At 56.9% G+C, this 19,761-nt stretch overlaps 1 protein-coding gene across 1 annotated transcript; it reads right to left on the bottom strand.

The window, feature by feature from the left end:
* Positions 1–2,164: 2,164 nt before the first annotated feature.
* On the bottom strand, positions 2,165–17,136 carry TRIM8 (tripartite motif containing 8). The gene is made up of 6 exons (XM_082674330.1): positions 15,571–17,136; positions 6,222–6,317; positions 5,651–5,884; positions 4,350–4,381; positions 4,100–4,215; positions 2,165–3,746 (listed from the first exon to the last, which is right to left on the bottom strand). Exons 1-6 carry the CDS (start codon positions 16,138–16,140, stop codon positions 3,139–3,141), a joined length of 1,656 nt encoding a protein of 551 aa, XP_082530456.1. The 5' UTR covers positions 16,141–17,136; the 3' UTR covers positions 2,165–3,138.
* Positions 17,137–19,761: the final 2,625 nt, after the last annotated feature.

Here is a 19,761-nt window from a genome sequence, read left to right as displayed (position 1 = left end):
CTGAGCGGTTAGCCGAGGGAGGCACAGGGCGCGCCTGTGGCTGTGAAAGGTGTCTTGAGTGTGCAGGGTGAGGAAGGCCCCCACGCCTTCTCCAGCTGGCCCTGCTCCTGGGGCACCTCCAGCTTTCCTGGCCTCCTCTGCCCCTGACCCTTTTGGGAGGTGGGTGACAGCTGCTCCTGCAAAGCCAGGGACAGCTGGGTAGCTGGGGACAGCTGGATGGGGTGAGCGTCTCCCGGCTTCCCTGGCTGCCCAGGCACTCCAGGCCATACTACACAGTTAGCTGCTTGGCCTACAGCCTATGTGCCTGGGTGTCTATTTGCTAGGGTGGGCTTTCAGAGCTGGAACCTGGTGGGGTTCAAGCTCATCGCGCTACCACCAGTCTCCCCTCCATATCCCAGTTTCATTGATGTACCTGGAGAAAGAACCTCTTCCATCAGCTAAAACAAAACTAGGCCAAGTGGGAAAGAAATTGGGCAGCTTTCTGTCTTGGCTCCCAACTCCTGGCACAGAAGATGTCCCAGGGTTCCTGACAACCAGAGAAAGTGACAGTGAGTCAGGAGCAGATGTGAGTGGACTTAAATGTCTATCTGTCCACCAGCACCTGGCCCCAGGCATCCTTCCACCCTGGGTTGGAAGGGCACTGTGCTCCAGCCATCTGCCTCCCCTCAATAGCCCCAAACAGGTGCAGGGGAAGAGAAAGGGGCAGGCCAGCTGTTGTCATCATGCTCCTGGCTCTGGCTCCTTGCCAAAGTGGGGAAGGGGGAGAAGTGAAGCAAGGGTCCACCCACCCCCACACTGAGTCATTTTCTACTCCCACAGGATGGGAAGATGGAGGCACTAGACCAACACTTTTGTCTGGCCAGCCCGACTGGCGGGGGGACATGGACTGACCATGCCCTCCAACTTGGGTGCTTATTTTTCTGAGAAGAGGGGTAACTAAGAGTCAGTGAGGGTTGGACCCCTGGTGCAGGACTTACCCATAGTTCCCTGTCTTGCTCTAGGCTTTCTGGGGCGGGAGGCATTCAGGCTCAGATTCTACCCAGACAAGGGGAAAGAGAATTAGGCACCCAGGAAAGGTTGACCCTCCTACTTTACACATAAGCAGATCCATGCAAAGTGTTGGGCAACAAATCAGAGATCCAGCAACCCCCTCACACCACTCCTGCTCCAACAGAGGAGGGCTTGGTGTGCCCCAGCCCCTCCTTCCAGCCCACGGGTCCCTGAGACCAGCAGGTCCCTGGCCAGTCCCTCATGGCAGCACTTCTCAAACCCCAGGATGTGTCAGAATTAGCAGAGGGTTAAAAATGCAGATTACTGGGAATTCCCTGGTGGTCCAGTGGTTAGGACTCTGTGCTTCCACTGCAGGACTGCAGGGAGCATGGGTTCGATCCCTGATCCTGCATGCCGTGTGGCGTGGCAAAAAAACAAACAGGTTCCTGGGCCCTCAGTGATTCCAAGTCCAAGTAGGGCCCCAGGATTCAGCCCTTTTAACAAGCTCCCAAGCATGCTACTCTTTGAGCTCTGCCAAAGGGGATGAGGGTAGGATGTCTTTTTCACCTTGTTACCCTAGCACTGTGCCTCCCAGAGCACAGGATTTTCCTGCCTGCCCTCCCTCCATGCTCAGGGGCAGGGGCTAGAGCCCAAGTTACCAAAGGAAGCATGGAGCTGAGTGACCCTCCCCGCTCCCCTCCCCCAATGGGGGCCAAGGCTCAGTTAGACTAAATTCCAAGATAAGGTCTGCTCTACTTCTGTGCCCTTGGCCCTACACAGTGCCTGACGCTTAGCATGTGCTTAATAAATATTTGTGGACTGAAGGAGGTAAACTCTGCAAGACTCATAGAAAGGTATTTCTTCCTTTGTCTGTCCTTGCTAAGAGCATGTTGGCAGAAACTCAAAGAGATGCCGGGGCCCATGCGGCCGGGGGCTGGGCCTAGGAGGCCCTCAGCAAATATTTGCCAAATGAACCCAAGGCTGAGACCAGACGCAGTTAGTACCTGACGAACTGACGTTCACAGGCCTGGAACAGGCTAAACCCCGGAGAGAATCAAGGCAAGGAGGGCAGGGGCTTCCATCCCTAGAGGGGCCCCTCCCCACACCAATGCCTGAAGACCCCAGGCCTGGGGGAGTTAGGGGTAAGAGGCGAGGCAGGGAGTGGGACTGCGCCATTATGTTTATTAGAAGGTTGGATTTCGGTGTGTGCTCTAGACAGATTACAGAATAAATACCTGCGCCTTGAGAACAGGAAGTCCACGATTCATACAAAGTGCTCACTACAGGAAGTCGCTGTGTCAAAATCCAGGCAAGGACCCAACTCCGGGCAGCCCCTCCTCTCCCGCTGACCTCAACAAGGGCTGTGCTATGGTTTTTTATTTTATTATTTCTTTTATTTCTCTTTATTATTATTAATATTATTATTATTTGCTTTTGCTGTGGTCACTATCATTGGCAAGGTTCCTTTCCCCTTTCCTGGACATGGGGGTTCCTGTCTTTAAGATTCCATTCTGAGGCTGAAGGTGCCAAACGCTGCTTGAGAAGTGGCCTTTGAACTCCGTCTGGGAGGATGGCGAGAAGGAAGCAGGAGAAATCATTCTTGGTTTTAAAAAAAATTAAAAAAAAAAAAAAAAGCCCCACAATCTACAGGTCTTTCCTTATTTAGTCAGTGATCAAACTGCCCAAAAGAAAAACAAGAGGAGAAGCAGGCCAGTGGACACTGGTCCCTCCTCCCAGGGCTGGCTGAGGAGAGTTGGAAACTGCCCCTACCCCCAAGGCTTTAGGGGAAGCTGAGGCTCCTTCCAGCCACGGGGGTGGGTAGGGGAAGGAGTGGAAGAAAAAAGGAGAGACAGAGAGAGAGAGAGAGCTCAGCGCCTTGAGGTAGACGCTTTCCCAACTCCAGAGCCACCTGCAGCCCCGGCCCAGGCCAGCTCCCACTGTCACCTCCGAGTCCAGGAGATTCGTGATAAAAAAAAAATCAAAACAAGCCCCAAACAAAACAAAATCCAAAAGGAAAAGACTTGGGGAAATGAAGGAGGAAGGGAGGGAGGACAGGAAGGTAGAAGGGCAGGTCTCTGGATGCGTCATTCCCGAGCCACTGGGGGCTGAGGCGGGGAGATTCCCCAGCGCCCCACCGCCCGCGTAGCGTTAGCTCGTCACGTAGTGTTTGGTGGACGGCTGCCCATACACCCTGTAGAAATCCTGGTGGCCAGGCTGCTGGGAGGCGTCGAGCCAGTCTCTGACCGCCAGGCTGGGAAGGGACTGGGGGACGGAAGGTGTGGGCGGGAGCGCATGTGAGTACTCCTGTGAGGGCACTGTCCAGGGGAAGTGGCCGGAGCGGGGGTAGGGCTGGTGGCCGCCATGGTTGGCCACGGAAGAACAGTAACAGTTGTCCACAGAACAGACGAGAATCTTGCGGCCCCCATACTGGGGGAGCATGGGCTGCTGGGCGGCGGAGCCATTGGGATACTGCGATGGGGGGAACACAGGACTTGAGTGCACTGGTTGGGCGCCGCCCGGCAGGGCCACCAAGTGCTGCGTGGAGCTGCAGGGGCCCAGGGGCTGCCCTGACTGGCCCTCGCCGCTGGCTGTGCTCGCTGCCCCATACTGGCTGCCCACGGGGCCCGACGACGTCTCTAGGAAACTGGCCTCAGGGAAGGCCGTCGAGTGCTTGCGCTTTTCCGCCCCAGAGCTGCTCACACCACAAGGGTACAGGGGGACGCTCTGCAGGAAGGGCACCGGTGTGCTGAAGGGGCCTGTGGAGAGTTTGGGCAAAAGTCGCTAAAGCCCCTGTCCCAGGCAACCCAGGCCTCCTCTCCCCCGGGGACATTTTCCATCTGTAGGACCAAGCACAATACATCATGCACCATCTTGATGCTCACTACTCCGTTAGCAGGCAGATACTATTATCTTTCCCATCTTACAGCTGAAGAAGCTGAGGCTCAGGGAGGTACTACGGCTTGCCCAAGGTCCCACAGCTAGAAGTAGCAAAGCAGGGATATGAGGAAAGGGCTATCTGACTAGGCCAGGCTGCCTGTCAGAAGGAAGGTTCTGGCATTTACCCCTGCCCAAAGGGTTCTCTCCCTTTGATTGAGGATCCCACCCTCACCTTCTAGCATCTTCCGTAGCTGCTTCTCCTTCTTGGCCACCTCGTTCAGGAAGAGCTTGGAGTTCAAGTGGCCGATCTTAGGGGGAGAAAGGCTGCTGCCTGTACAGGTCTGGGTCCTGGGGGCAGTGGACGGGGCATCTGCTGTGAGGAGGTATCACCGGTAAGCCCGCCCTACCTCCCCGCAGTGGGCCTGGCCCTTCCTGCCCTCCCCCACATGTGTTCCCCTGAGGGCTGGTGGCCATCTGCTCACCTGTCCATTAGGATTTTCACAGACTTGGTGTTCTAGAGGGAGAGAAAAGGGTTAGTCAGTGGGAAAGGCAGCATGAGAGAGGGGAAGATGGAAGCTGCCCCATCCTCTCTCTCCCCAGGCAGGGCTGACCTTCTGATTCTGGCCAGAGTGTGGCGGGGCAGGGGGTGGGGTGTCTCCATTCTCAGAAGATTGAGCGCTTGCTATGTGACAGACAACACTGTAAGTGCTTTCTATACATCTATCACCTTATCTAAACGACTACCCTAGCAGGAAGGTTCTGCAAGCACTCAATCTTTTACCCCAAAAAATCTTTGGGGCAAGATGTCTTTTGGAATTTGGAATTTTTTGGACTTTAGAAGGGAAATATGGTGCCCGTATCATAATATGTGATTACAGCGTAGGACACTGTAATCTAACACATCAATGTTTCTGCAGCAATATGTTTTGTTGTTTTTTTTTTGGCCACGCCTCGTGGCATGTGGCATCTTAGTTCCCTGACCAGGGATCGAATCCCTCCCCTGCACTGGAAGAGTGGAGTCTTAACCGCTGGACTGCCAGGGAAGTCCCAGCAATATGTTTCAATATTTGTACCAAGTAAAGATCAATAAAGGCCATAAATTGTCAGCATCAGTTCAGGTCAGTTTTTGCTGTTAAATGAGCTGCCGGAACTTTTTTCTTTCAGTTTTCAGAGATTTCTAAAACTTTGGCATTGCGGGTAACAGATAATAGATCTGTATTATCAACCCCATTTTATAAGTGAGGGAGCTGAGGCCTAGGGAACATATATGACTTGCCCAAGGTCACAAAGCTAGAAGGAACAGGGTGGGAGGGTTTTGAATCCATGAAGGCTGGCTCCAAAGCCCTGTGAGCATACTGGTGGGGGGAACCAGTTGGGGAGCAAAGCATCACAGACTCCAATTTAGAAATGCCCCTTGGGGCTTCCCTGATGATGCAGTGGTTAAGAATCTGCCTGCCAATGCAGGGGACACGGGTTCGAGCCCTGGTCCGGGAAGATCCCACATGCCGCAGAGCAACTAAGCCCGTGCACCACATCTACTAAGCCTGAGCTCTAGAGCCCGTAAGCCGCAACTACTGAAGCCCGCACACCTAGAGCTCATGCTCCACAACAAGAGAAGCCACCGCAATGAGAAGCCCACGCACCTCAATGAAGAGTAGCCCCCACTCGCCACAATTAGAGAAAGCCCGCGCACAGCAACGAAGACCCAAGGCACACACACACACAAAAAAAAATCTTAAAAATGCCCCTTGGGTCCTACCAGCCGGTCCCAGGCCCAGCCCACCTTCATGAAGCTGACGTCCTCCGTCTTGTCGAAGAGCAGCTGCAGGGAGCCCAGCAGCTTCTTGGCCTCCTGCATGCGCTCCCCGAGATGCAGCGCCTGCGCTGCGTTCTCGCTGCAGAACTTGGCCTGGGCCTTGTCCAGGACCTCCACCGTCTGCCGCAGGTCCTCATCCAGCAGCTGGTGCAGCTTCTCGTATTGCAGCCGCACTTCCTCCTTCAGTTGGCTCACCTTCTCCTGCGGGCACCGGGGCAAGAGTGGGTGGGCAGGTAAGTACTGGGGACTTCAGGCTGCTGCTCCTGCCTGTCTCACATACTGGATGGGGGAGTCTGGGACACCAAAGCCCCAGGCTGCCCAGGGCTCCCAAAGGCAAAGTCTGACCTGCCAATCCCCCACTGGTAGCACAGGGCTCTGGACAGGTACCCTGGCACCAGTGGGGGGCTCATCCACTGACGGTTCATTGAATGACTGACCAAGGGATTCTGGCATAGAGCCGACCACGCAACAGATCCTAGCCCAAGGCCCAGTACCCAAGCCGCCCCCCACCTCATACCATGGGCCTGGGCTTAGCTACCTCCACCAGGCGCTTGTCTGACTCGAGTTTGTACAGCTGGTCCTCAATGTCCTGCTCTCGCTCCTCCAGCCGGTCCTGCTGCTTCATCAGCATCTTCTGCAGAGACAGTTGGGGTAGGGGCATCAGAGGAATGGGTGGACACCATCCTTACCTCTACAGACAGACTCATCCTCTGGATCCTTCTTCCCAGACGACCTAAAATTTCTGCCCCCTCAACCCCTTCTGGCTCCCATGCAATCCCAGGGGCCTGGTGACAACTGTCTGGCCAGCCTGTCCCCAGGACGAAAAAGCCTGGAATGCTTCCCACACATATCTAAACCATAAACTTTCTGAGGGCAGGGTCAGGCCTGCCTCTGTTGTAAGCACTTTTCCTGTATAGACTTATCTAGTAATGCTATGAGATACATACTATTATTATCCTCATTTCAGAGAAGAGGAAACCAGAAAGGTTAAGTAATTCACCCAAAGTCACACAGCTAGTATCAGAGCTGGAATACAAACCTAAATGACCAGGTAGTAGGGTCTGTTCTTATCCAAGTCATGCTGCCTCTCTCTGGGGAGCACCATCTCAGAAATGATGCAGAGGGTCACACAAACTTCCTGGGTCTCACAGGCCCTCTGGCCCGGTCCAGAGATCTCACCTGATGTTTGCCTTACACTTGGGGGGCATAAAGCCAGCCAGCTGCCCCCTTGCTTGCTCTTGATGCAGAGAGCTAGGCCTCTGAAGTCCTTGCTAACTCCCTCAGCCCCTCAGTTGGACCTGGGTGGAAAGGAAACTCTGGCTCTCCTAAGACCCAAGGTCAGTCTGCTGGAAGGTTCGGAACAATGCTGCTCTTCTCAGCCCTTAATCTTCTGTCTCTACAAGCCCTCTCTTCCCAGACCTGCCTATCCCAGCTGTTCCAGACGCCCTGTCATCCTCCCTTGCCAGATACACCTCTTCAAACAGGGTCTCTCTCCTGCCCAAGATCCCTCGATGACCCCTCCTTCCAAACTCTGTAGGCTTTCTTACTTACAACCTGACTCTCCCAGCCAGGTGGGCTGGTATCCTGTCCCTGACACTGCAAATCTGAACTCCATGCACCCAGCTGGTGTTTTTCTGCAGCCCACAGTGCCTTCTCCCCATCCCTTGTCTATCCTTCAAAGCCCAGCTTAAGGTCCTGCTCCTCTAGGAAACTTTCCATGGCCCCTGCTCGGAGTCTGTGCAGGACCCTCCCTGTCTTGGCCATACAAGGGGCTGTCACATTCTGCTCTCCCTCTGTAGCTGTGCTGTTCAATACAGTAGCCACTAGTCACATGTGGCTATTTCATTTTAAGTTAGTTAAAAATAAATTAAATTGAACATCAGTTCTTCTGTTGTACCAGCCTCATTTCAAGTGCTCAATAGCTACATGCAGCTAGTGGCTAATGTACTGGACACCACAAACACAAAACGTGACCATCTCACAGAAAGAGCTATAGGAAAACACTATTCTATAGTCTGACCAACTGTGGTCTAATCTCCAAACAAAACTGAAGACCTCTTGAAAACAGGGCTTTGCTGCTGCATTTTTCCACTTCCCTTCCTAGCCGGGACCCACAAAGGCCCCAGCACCCTACAGATGCATAATGTGTTTCCTGAATAAACCCATGGGTTTTGCACACAAAACAAGGTTTGCAGAGCAGATTGCACAGAACCTAGCTCACAGTAAGTGTCCACTCAACAAGAAGTGGTTCTTTTTCTTCCTCTGTGTGGACCTCAAAGTGACCCTCAAGTTTGACCCATGACCCCCACTCCTGTCCACACTCAGCTGGCTTCCAAAAGACAAGCTGCCACCAATCCCTTCCTTATTCCCCAAAACCCCTTTACATAAGGGGAAACCAAGGCCAGCCAGGAGAGTTCAGCGACCCTGTTTTTTGTTGGTGGCTGCCCTAGAACCAGGGCCCTGGGGACAGGAAGAGGCAGGGGGTGAGGCTCTCAGGTTCTGAGCTGGGAAAGCCTGGGGCACCCCGCCCTCCGCAACAATTTGACCTTTCAGTGACCCAGGACAGTACCTTAAGAGACAGAAGATGTTGCCCTGCCCCCCACCCCCAGCCCAACATGCACATGGATCTGCTGCCAGCCTGAGAGTCAGAGCCTGTAGAGAAACACAGCTGGCTGGGCGCAGGAGCAGAGGTAGTCACACACCCTCCCTTCCTGTGAAACTGCCCCCAGTCACGTGAAAAGGGCAGGCGGCACCCCACAGTATGGCCCACCTACATGCATACACCTGCACGCACACACACAAGCACACGCCACCACCTGGGCCCTGAGACCCCCTCGGGCACACTGTCACATACACACAGCCCTGCACAGTGAAGGCTGGCCCTCCTGAAGGCCCCCGATGACTGAGGGAGGCCTGCCTGAAGGCAAGGTGGCCAGGGTACCACCAAAGGATATGAGACCTTTTTACCTCCCCTGTTACAACTGACCCTCCATTTTTTGCCTGCTGGCTGCCTCGTCCCCACACTCGGGAAGCACCTCCCCTGTTACAACTGATTCTCAATTTTTTGCCTGCTGGCTGCCTCGTCCCCACACTCGGGAAGCAGTCCCTCCAACTTGGATGCATCTCAGGCTCCAGGCCACTCCTGCCTTCCCAGTGCCCAGGATATCCGAGAGCCCAGGCCCCAGCCACACACACACATCTATGCACCACGGTCTCCTGGCCCAACTACTTTTCATGACCAAACCCACTGGTATCAGAGTAGAGGTGCACCTGTAGCTAAGTCCCAGACGAGGGGCAGAAGAGAGGCAGCCCCAGATAGGATCTCAGCCCCACTTCCCTCAGAGGCCTGGAATGGGGCTGTTCACTCCCACCCTCTAGGCCCGTGGGAGGCCTCTGTCCCACTCCCCTGCAACCCGTTCAGGGAGTTCATGGCTGACCCCTCAGGGCACAGCCAAGGGAGGCACTTCCTGTCTTGTCCTGGGGAGTGGGGCTCAGCCCCTTGCGCCATCTAGGCTTTTCTCAGATCCTTTCCTGGCAGCACGGCCACGCTGGGACCCTGAGGTGTCTTCCCTTGGCTTCCAGGTCCAGGTCCTGGTTCCTGCCTGCCCAGAGCCCTCTGGGGTGGAGCCCAGTCCAGGTCTAGCAAAGGCAGTGGCCACACTGCCTAGCAGGTGGCTGGGTTTCATTGGCTCTCCCCCAGCTCAGAGGCCATCGGGCTTCTGTCTCCACTACAGAGGGAAGGGAAGGGCCAGGAATAGGAAGGAAACTGGCCAGGGAATGCCAGCCAGGGAGGGCTGGGCGGGGGGCCCACCATGGCCAGCTCACCCTTGCAGGAACGGTGATCCCTCGGGGCTAGGTGCTCTTAATCCTGCCACAGCCAACACCGGGGGGGAAGCAGGGGGCGGGGGGACACTGCTACCTCAGGCACTGGAAAATCAGGGTGGTGGGGAGGAAGGGAAATATCCACTTGATGCCCCTTTAGTACCCCTCACCTCGATTCCACCAATGAATGAATCAGGTTGCTGAGAAGCTGGGAGATGGGGAACAGAGGAAGCAAGGACCCCTCCCCACTACCAGCAGCCTCCTTTCCATCCCAACCTCCCAGAACTACTGAGAGCTGAGGCTCCACTGCCCACCTGGGAAAAACCCACAGCTGAGAGATTTCCCAGCTTGATTCAGGGCAAGGCCTCTCAGTGTGGGGGAGGGCACCTTACAAACTGCTCCCAGCCCAGAGTGGGTCACCTGGATTGTGGCACACCTCAGGTGTGCAGGGACAGAGGGGAGACTAGAATGGTCTAGACTAGGAGCACTTGAGGGACCAGGCCTCCAGCAGGGGCAGGGGCAATTGGAGGCCCAGCCCCACGCTACACCTGCTGGCCCAGGTGGGACCTGCTTACTGCTGTCCCTGTCCTTCCCGAAGGACCTAAGGCCTTCCACGGTCTGCTCCTGGGTCTGTGAGGGCAAAAGCATCAGGAAGACTTGGGGGCACACCATTCCCACCCCTCCAGGACCCTCATATCTGTCGCCTAATGTTCTAGACTCTGCCTTGAGCTGCTCCTCCAAAGCCCCTTCCAGCCTGGGGAGGGGGGCAATCATGAGCCCCTCACATTCCTGCCCTGGGAAAGCCTCACTCACAGCCCTCTGGAGACTGACTGGCCAGGCCCAGCTGGCATTTTTGATGCCAGACTGGACTGGGCAGACGGGTAAGGCCATTGGGACTCTAGGCTGTATAAAAGTTAATAAATGATAATAATAAAACCCTCAAGTCAACCTTGAAGAGAAGCAAAGTCAGGAGGGAGCAGGGCCCCAGGATCTGGGCCAGAGGCAGACCTCAAGTTTGTAGATGGGACCAGAGCTGGGACCAGCCGCCCCTGTGATGGGGTGGAGGCGGGAAGAGGGCGCTGGGCTGCTGGAGTACCTCTGCCTGCTGGGATCCCTGCCCAGATGACTCTCATGCCAGCTCCAGCTCTGGATGAAGCCCCCGCTCAGAGCTACCCCCTCCTAACCTCCTCCCCAGCTGCCAAAGCCGCCCCCCACTCTCCCACATAAGCCCTTGTCCCAGGAATACGTCAGCCTCCCCTCTCCCTGGGCCACAGCACTCCCTCCTGGTCTCAGCCTTAGTTGTCCCTTCCCATGCCTCAGCCCCTACCTGGGGCTACCATGTGGACCCCCAGGCTGCGGGCAATCACAGACCCAGAGAGAAGAGGCTACAGGGCAGGAACCAGGGACAAGGAGAAAGGCAGCACCTCGGAGGCAAGCCCCGGCAGACCCCAGAGAGGGTTTCCCAGCTGCAGAGTGGAATTAGCTTTTGCCATGCAGAGTGCACTGCTCTGGGGCAGCAGAACAAAGAGGCGAGAGAGAAAGCCCCCCTTTGTCTGTGTTTGAATGCCAGGCCAGCCGGGAAGGAAGGCTTTCCCAGAGCCAGGGATGAGGCCAGCCAAGCCTGCCTGCTCGGTCCAGGGCTGGGGCCCAAGCCGGGCTCCCCTTCTTCCTATGACCACCCCAAATGCCCACAACACAGCATCGCAGGATCCATCCGGGCTTCCACCTCCAAAGCCCACTACAGGCAACGAGCTCACCGAAGGTGAGTCTCCTCCCCTCCCCAACACCTCCACCAGGTGAGAAAGTCACACAAGACTCACACCCACCAACCAACCACCATCAGGCAGGAACACACTAGCGCTGTCAACGACAGATACGTGTGCACACTCAACTTCAACTCGCAGGTGAACGGCAAGCAGGGCACCCTCCTCTCGCTCACACACACACACACACACACACACGTGCACGTCTTCCCCACCCCACAGCCACACACAAGACAACTCCGTAATTAAGTCAGTCACTCACATTGCACCTTCTCAGAGATACACACGTTGAGATACAAAAAAGTAGTCCTATGTGAGATGCACAACCAGATGCACTGGTTACACACGCGCACACACACACCTGCAGACAGACCTGGATGCACAGGCACCCGGAGCTGCAGCACGCAGTCATCAGCAGGGAGTGCATGACAGGCGTCTGGTCTGCCTGTGTCAGCAGGATCCTGGGGTGGAGGTGGGGGGCTGGGCCTCCGCCTCAGGCTCCTCTGCCCAGGGCCAGGGAGGAAGGCCAAGTCAGGCCCCCTCTTCCCGATCCTTCAAGATGGTCAAGGAAGGAGCAGCCACCTGACCCTCCCACCTCCCACCCCACCTGAGACCTCAGGATTATGGTCGGGGGCAGCGGAGAGCAGTGGGGTCCGTACCGCCTGAGCCAGGCTGCAGCCACAGCCCGGCTATAGCTGGGCCAGGGCGGCCCTCACTCCCAGAGCCCACCTGGAGACAGACACGTGGGGTGGAGACCTAGGATCCCCTCCAGGGTCCCAGGGCAGCCCCTCCAGCCATGGACAATGTGAGCAGGATGACCTCACCCCCAGCAGCTGCAAACCCCAAACTGGCCCAAGAAGTGGGATCCTGTCCCCAGAGAACATCTCCTCTCAACTCTAAACCTTCGGGAATGCAAGGAACAGGGTCCTGCGCACATTTCCAACCTGTCTGGGGTACTAGGAATGACACAGAGGCACAACTATGACACACACACACACACACACACACACCCTGCATAGCCCTTCACAGATATAACTAGGCCTTATCTTGGATCTTCTTTCTATGTTGAAGGAGGTCATGAGATAGAGGTGCTCCCAGCTCATACCAGTCCCGAGTTCCTCACATGAACCCCTAAACCCAGGGGCTGGAAGAGGGTTTGACCACCTAGGGCCGCCACACCTGAGTCCACCTGTATATCCCAATCTTGGGCCCTTAGCCTCCCATAGCCCCAAGGGAGAACACATTTGGGGTCTAGGCATGTCTTAGAGTGTTCTCTGCAGTCTACCCAATGGGCATCCAGGCCTCATGGCAACGTGGCTTACACATTGGCTTCCCAAGGGCAGAGTGGGGCAAGGACTTCGAAGGCCTGACTCTGAGACCCCCAGCTAGTCCCCTGCTAGGCGGAAGCCCTGCTTGCATTCCTGCTGGGCCCCAGCTCTAGGCCGCTGCACAGGTGGGTGCTTTGAGTATGCATGTGGAGGACCACCAGGGGGAGATTGATCAGCGTTTCCTATTCCTAGCCAGTAGGGCATTTCAGCAGCCCCTGCCCCTCCCTGGGACAACAGAAGAGGAAGCACAAGAAGCAGAGCTATATCTTAAGGTGTGTGCCACGTTTCCACGCTTCTGCTCCTGCATCTGGGATAATTCTGTTGCCTTCATCCGTGGTACCAGCAGAGGCCCTTTAAGACAGACTCCCTCCCACAAGGGAAAAGAAGCCCAGGAAAACACCCCTCCCCATGGCTAGCCTAGAGAGGATGGAGTGCAAAGGGTTCTTCCATTCAGGTTCTTTGTGGCTCACCCCCTCCCCTGAGGGTGGGGCCCCTCTTCCTACTCATTCAATAAGTCCAACTCACAGTGAGTGGCACTGGGCCATCGAAGGGTTTCCAACTCCAGTGCCCTGGGACACCAGAGAGAATCTGGAGGGCCTGGGGTAGGGGAGCCTGGAGAGGGACGAGACTCAGGCTGTGGGGCACAGATGCTGAGCGCACAGAACTGCACATCTGGCTGTGATGCAACCCGCTACTTCTGAGCCTGCCCACACCAGGAACAGGAACGAACACAAGAACACACACACACACACACACACACGCACGCACGCAGACGCACACACATGGAGCTGCTGACAAAGTTCAGGGCCTGCTTCCATCCAGTTCCTTCCATGAGCTGGGGGATCAGGGACCTGCCGGTAGGAACCCCAGGGTATACTCTGCGTATGTGTGCCACCCCCCATCCCCCAACTATACAGACAGGAGACAGGTGCATTTGAGGGCAAAGCAGACAGTCTCAAAGACACTCACAAACACAGACCCACATCTACAGACACCCTCTTACTACCACATCAGGTAAAATTGTGTTTTCTCCCCCACCTAAATGAAAGACACCTGAGCTCACACCCACCAACCAACCACCAATACAACTAAGGGCAAAGCCGCGGGTGCAGGCGCACATTCACTCATCACCCTGGTTGCTGTCCCCTCTTCTGTGCCTTTCAGCCTCATCTCCACCTTTCCCTTCCTTTCATTTTCCACCGTCAATCCCAGGACAGAGAACTGGACAGCCTTCCTTTCTCCTGCCTCTGCACTTTTCCCAGCCTCCTCCCCAGCCCTTGCATCTTTATTAATAGCAGCAGCTTCCCAATACTAGGGAAAGTCTGGGCTCTGCCTGCCCTGGGTGGGGGGCGGAGTACACTAGGGGCTCATTTGTTCCCCTAGGCCTCTGCCTTTTCCAACCCTGGTGGTGGGGGGAGGCTCTTCTCTCCATCCCCCACCCACACTTCCTTTAAGAAACCAGAGGCTCTGTCCTGGCACAAAACCCCAGATCTAGCCCATCCGATTAGAAACTAATTATACAGCAAATTTTATTTGTTATCCCTGCCCTCAGCCTGTGGCAACCCTCCTGCCTTTTGTTAGTGGTATGTGTATGTTTTTTAATTGCTGAACAGTGACTCATTCTGACTGGTCCCCCTACAGGAAACAGCCCCCATCTACAACCGTCCCCTGCTCAGAGCTTCCTCATAACCAAGCTCCCCACTGGCCTCCACTAGCCTCCAGGGGCCCCCACCCATAAACACTCCCAGTCCTACCAAAGCCCAACCTCACCCCCATGATATCACACCCAGGCCCCAAGCTGGGGCTTGAGATGGCTCAGACAGTCTCAGGCCAACCCCTTCTTTCTGGTATGACTCAACCCTGAAAGCCAGGGGACCTGGGAGGAACCCAGGAGGAGCCCCCCTCCGCTGAAGGGGACGGAAGTATTGCTTCAGTCCAGCTCCAAAGCCAGGCCAGCCCCAGAGGCCTGAGGGGGAAGGCGGTTTTGACATTGGCTGCTGCTACAGGGTGTATACAATGGGAGGGGATGCGGTTCCGTAATCACCCAGCCGGCAGCCCAGGGGAGCCAGCTGCCTGAAACCAGATTGCAAGGCGGCTCAACCTTAAACCCACAGGATTCTTCTTCCATCTTCCACTTCTCCTCCCCAAATGCGGGAGGGCTGTGATAGAGGGCTGGGCTGGGAGAAAAGCGCTCAGAGTGATGAAGACATACTTTAAGGTGTGTTCATGCAGACGCGTGCAATACGCACAGGCACACAGTGGGCAGCGATTCTCACACATGGAGAGCGGGCTATGGGGAATAATCCGAATAGCTGAGATGCTGTCCGGTGATGCTGTTGGCTGTCCAGGCCTTGGCCAGATAGATACCAGGAGTTCTGCTCTCCCTCCGGAAGCTCCCCCTCCAGCCCCCCGCCCCCCCCAATGTGTTTCCACTAGGGCTTGAAACTAACATGGCTGCTTTTGTTTACTTCCTCATTGGTATGCCAGCATCATGGATCATGTCAGCCACAGCAGCGGCACCAGGACACTCATTACATAAACAGCAGCTGGAGAAGCAGGACCTGGGTCACTCCCTTTAGTGACTTCCCGTAGGGCCTACGGAAACAACGCCAGGGGAGGGAGCTGCGCGCAAAACAGAAAAGCAACAGCCAAACTCTATCCCTGACAGCCCCACACCTCAATTCTATAAATGCCTCACAAGATGCCCCCTATGAGCACAGGTGCAGGAATATCAAGTACCGATCGGGGATCCTACTTCCCAGGACCTTGCCTCCAAACTTAAGGAGGAGTTTGTAAGGGAACCTCTGGCCTGATGTCACAAGAGTCAGCCTGTCCGGATGGGTGATCCCCAGGCGGTAGGGAGAGAGAGGGGGAGAGAGAGAGAGAGAGACAGAGAGAGACAGAGAGAGACAGAGAGAGAGAGTGTGTGTGTTTGTGTGTGTGTTGTGCGTGTGTTTGTGTGTAGGGTACTTGCCCGGATCTCATTCCTCCGGATCTCCACGTCGCACACCGAGTGTCCCTGATGCGCACCGCTGTAGTAGCAGCAGTACTGGCACACGGCCACCTGCTCGGCCTCGCAGTGGTAAAGGCGGTAGGCGTTGTGTTGCGGGCAGCTCCAGGCCCGCACATCGTCCGCCTCCACCAGGAGGTGCCCGCGGGCGGTGGAGGGCTGCTGCAGGTGCGTCTGCACGTGGGACTGGCAGCAGGGCGCCTCGCAGCGCAGGCAGACCTTCTGCGCCGGCAGCGGGGGGCCACGGCGGCAGAACACGCAGTGCAGCGCCGCCGGCGGCTTCTCCACGTGCAGGGCATTGAACTTCTCCACGATGTTGGTGAGCTTCAGGTTCTTCTCCAGGCCCGGCTTCTGGTTGTAGGCCTGGTTGCACTCTGGGCAGCGCACCAGGCCGCTGTCCTTGGCCCACGCCTCGCCAATGCAGCCCCGACAGAAGTTGTGTTTGCACGGCAATTGCACCGGCTCCACGAAGACATGCAGGCAGATGGGGCAGATGAGCTCCTCCTCGAAGCAGTTCTTCCAATTCTCCGCCATAGCGGCTGCGGGCAGGGGGCCCGGGCAGGTCTCCCCAACCTCTCAACTCTGGGGGTCCGTCCGGTGCCACTACAGGCCCACCAAGCCCCGAGCTCCGGGCCCCGGCGGCCCCGAGAGTCGCTCAGTCACCAGCGCCTTCCGCGCGCCCGCCCCCCAGAGGAGGGAGCCTCGGTCCTCACGCAGCGCGCGCAGCCGGCTGCGTCTCCTCCTCCTCCTCCCGAGCGCCTAGCGGGAGACCGCGGACTGCGCCAGGGCCGCGGCCGGGGCACCAGCCCTGGAGGGGAGTGCCGGGGTCCAAATTCCATATAAGAGGCCGCCTCCCGATCGGCGCAGCTAGGGCAGCGGCGGCCCACGGCCTGCACTCGGCCCCGCGGCTGACATTGGGGCGCGCCCCAAGGCGGACAGAGCCCGGGAGCCGCACACTTCCTCCAGCGACGGCGGCGGCAATGGTGGCTCTCTCCTGGCTCGCCGGCGCCGCGCCTCCCTCGCCTCGTCCAGGGTCTGAGAGGCCGGAGAAGCGAGTGCGGCCGCGCCGAGGACTGCTAGATCCGGACCAGGAGGGCGAGGCAAGCCGGTCCCCGGGCCGCGGCGCGGGCGCCCCCCGGCTGGCCGGCCGTCTGCGGGTGCGGGCTGCGGGGCGCAGGCGGGCCGACTCCGGGGCACTGCGTGAGCGCAGGGGCAGTCATTCAGATGAAATTCCAGTCCCCGGCCAGAGACACCAGCCCGCCTCTGCCTTCCTCCTCCCTTCACAAATAGAAACGGAAGGGGGAGGGAGAGAAGTGGAAAAAAAAAAACCAACCAGAAAGGGAGGGAGAAGAAGCCCCGTCGGTGCTCCGGCCTGACCCCCTCGTCGCTACTTCTGCGCTCCCCCGAGGCCCGGCGCCGGGCACCCCCGCCGCGAGAGACCCCGCTCTCCGTCTCCGCGCTGGGCGGGCGCCCCGGCTCTGCCGAGGAAAACAAGGATTGATCAAACTAGAAAGGAATTTTTCTCAACTGCTAATGAACAGGAGGCTCGGCTCCCGGCCCTCCCCTCCCCCCGGCCCTCCCCTCCCCCCGGCCCTCCCCCTTCGCCACCCCGGCCCCCCTCCCCCCCCACTTTCTTTTCTTCTCGGCCTCTCCTCCGGCCTTCGGGGCTGCGGTCGGAGCCAGCCCGCGGCGGCGGGGCCGGGCCAAGCCAGTCGAGCCGGACTGCCTCCCTCAGCGCCCAGCCATCTTGGGCTCCCGGCGGCCGCCGCGGTGGCGGCCGGGGGTTCGAGCGCGCTCGCTGGAGGGTCCTGCAGCGTTCTTTCTATCTCTCTCTCTCTGTATTTTTTTTTTTTTTTTTTTTTTGTGGTGGGATTTTTTTTTAAGGGGAGGGCTGGCAGCCTCCCTCAAATTAGGAGAGAGAGAAGGGAGAAAATGCCAAGTCCCGATTTCTCTCCACCTCTGCTCCACCCACCCCGGTTCTTTCCAAAATATAAAAAAAGATTAGAATTGGAAGAAGTCGGCAGAAAGGCGAGCGCCCGCGGCCCCCGGCTGCTGCCCAGGAGACGCGTCCGGGGCGGGCCCGCGCCAGTTGCTCCGTCGGTAGGTCCGTTTGTCCGCCCGCTGCTTCTCATCTGGGGAGGCACTCCGGGCAGGGTCTCCGCAGCGGCTGTCGCCTCAGAGCTTTATCCTCAGATCAAAAAAAAAAAAAAAGGAAGAAAAAACCCCCCAACACTCTCATCACAGCCACCTTCAGCCATCTTGCGCGTATTATTATTTCAGGAATAATCTGTTTAATAAAAATAGCTGCGTCTCTAGCCCCCTCCCCCGCATCCTGGGCTCCCCGCCCCCTTTTAATAATGATCTCGATAATAAAAATGATCTGCGAGCCGGGCAGTCCACGGCTGCCTTTTCCTGCCTCGGCTCGCTCGGGCTTCGGCTCTCCTTCTCCCAGGAAGGGGACGGGGGTGGGGGGGGTGCTCGCCGCTGGGGCTGGGGTGTGGGGGGTGCGTCCCTGCTGCCCGCCAGTCGGCCGTCTCAGCCTTAGCAGGGAGGGAAGGGCACCCTCGCAGCTACCGCACCGTTGCGAGGACGGCAAGCGGGGGAGGGGCCCCGACTCGCGGGACCGGCAGGAGGGATGCACAGAGGTCCCCGATCTTCCCGCCACGGCCTGGCCTCGGAGTCTGAGCCCGGGGATAGGGAGGATACAATGGGCTCGGAGCAGAGTGCGGCTGGCAGGGTGGAGACGCGGGCGGGCAGCGGGCTGCGGTGAGCCGGAGTCCCGAGCTAGGGCGGAGAGAGGCGGAGGGTGGTGTCCCTACATCAAGGCCGGTCCCGCTACTCTGCAAGGGAAGGGCGGGGAGACTGGGAGGGGGAGGAGAGGAGAAAGCAGCAGCGCAACAGCGGCGCCTGTAATCAGCACCCGCTGGTTCTGCCCACCCGGCACCGGAGAAATAAGCAGACGCGGAAGGGGGGAGGAGGGGGCGGGGAGTATTGTCCGGAAGTGCTATTACAGCTGCTGGGGCGCCCGGCTCCTCCCCTTTTCCCTATCTGGAGTTGGGGGCTGTTCCGGAGATTGTTCCTGCTATTGGTCTCCAAACTGAGGCTCCGCCTCTTTAAGGCGGGGCAAGCCGTGGGCCTCATGTGACTTGCACTAACTTCGGTTACCTTAAACATTGGGGATGGGGGTTGAGTTTCCGCGCTTCTTAAAAGGGAGATGATAAGATTGCGGGGTGGGACCACATCTTTCTGGGCCTCTTCACCCATAGCTCTTTTTACCTGAGAGGGAAAGGAGGGTTTGTCAGTCTGCTCATCTGTCAGATGGAACTGAACAGTGACTTACAAAGGTTCACTGTGCAGCAATTTCCCGATATCCTCAATACTTTTCCCTATATATATATATATTTTTTAATACGTTATTTATTTATTTATTTTTGGCCAGGCCTCGTGGCTTGCGAGATCCTAGTTCCCTGACCAGGGATGAACCCATGCCCCCTGCAGTGGAAGCACGGAGTCTCAACTACTGGACCACTAGGGAATTCCCTTCCCTACCTTTCTAACTTAGAACTACCAAGCAAAATATGCATTATCTCTCTTCAGTTAATAAGGAAATGGAGGCTTAAAAAACTGGGGTCAACCGGTCAGTTAACAAATATTTAACAAAAGCCTCATGTCCCAGGCGTTTTTCTAGGCCCTGGGGATTCCCTGGAGAACACGTACCAAACTTTTTTTTAAAAAATTAAATATGTAGGATAATTTCTGTGATAGAGAGTACGGGACTCACACAGTACTCTCAGAAAAAGTGACATTTGAGCTGAGACCTGAATGTTCAGGAGGGGTTGGGCAAGTGACAACCTGGGAAAAGAGTGCTTCAGTCAGGAGGAAAAACAAATGCAAAAGCAATGAATCAATCAGGCATGTTCCAGGGCAGAAAGAAGGCCTGCGGTGAGGGAGAAGCCAGGTAGGGACCAGAACACACAGGGTCATGGTAAGGAGTTTGGACCTGAAGCTGGTTGTGAGAAGCTACTAGATTTGGGATATATTTTGGAAGTAGAGCCAATAGGACTAGATAGGATTTAGACATAGGGCGAAGAGGAATCAACACATAATAGTAATGGGGTAGGAATGGGATCAAGATGTGCTTATCACTGTATATAT

This window comes from Grampus griseus, assembly GCF_964374135.1.
Source record: "Grampus griseus genome assembly, chromosome: 16".
Classification (NCBI taxonomy): Eukaryota; Metazoa; Chordata; class Mammalia; order Artiodactyla; family Delphinidae; genus Grampus; species Grampus griseus.
Note: the sequence above shows the minus strand (reverse complement) of the source record. Positions and strands in the feature narration are given on the sequence as shown.

What these genes read in the sequence shown, in the direction of transcription:
- TRIM8 (XM_082674330.1), bottom strand. Translation starts at nt 16,140, where the DNA reads ATGGCGGAGAATTGGAAGAACTGCTTCGAGGAGGAGCTCATCTGCCCC. An exon ending in TCCGGAGGAATGAGATCCGG is followed by an intron (nt 6,318 to 15,570) that starts GCAAGTACCCTA and finishes CTGTCTCTGCAG; the next exon opens with AAGATGCTGATGAAGCAGCA. An exon ending in AGGACGTCAGCTTCATGAAG is followed by an intron (nt 4,382 to 5,650) that starts GTGGGCTGGGCC and finishes CTCTCCCTCTAG; the next exon opens with AACACCAAGTCTGTGAAAAT.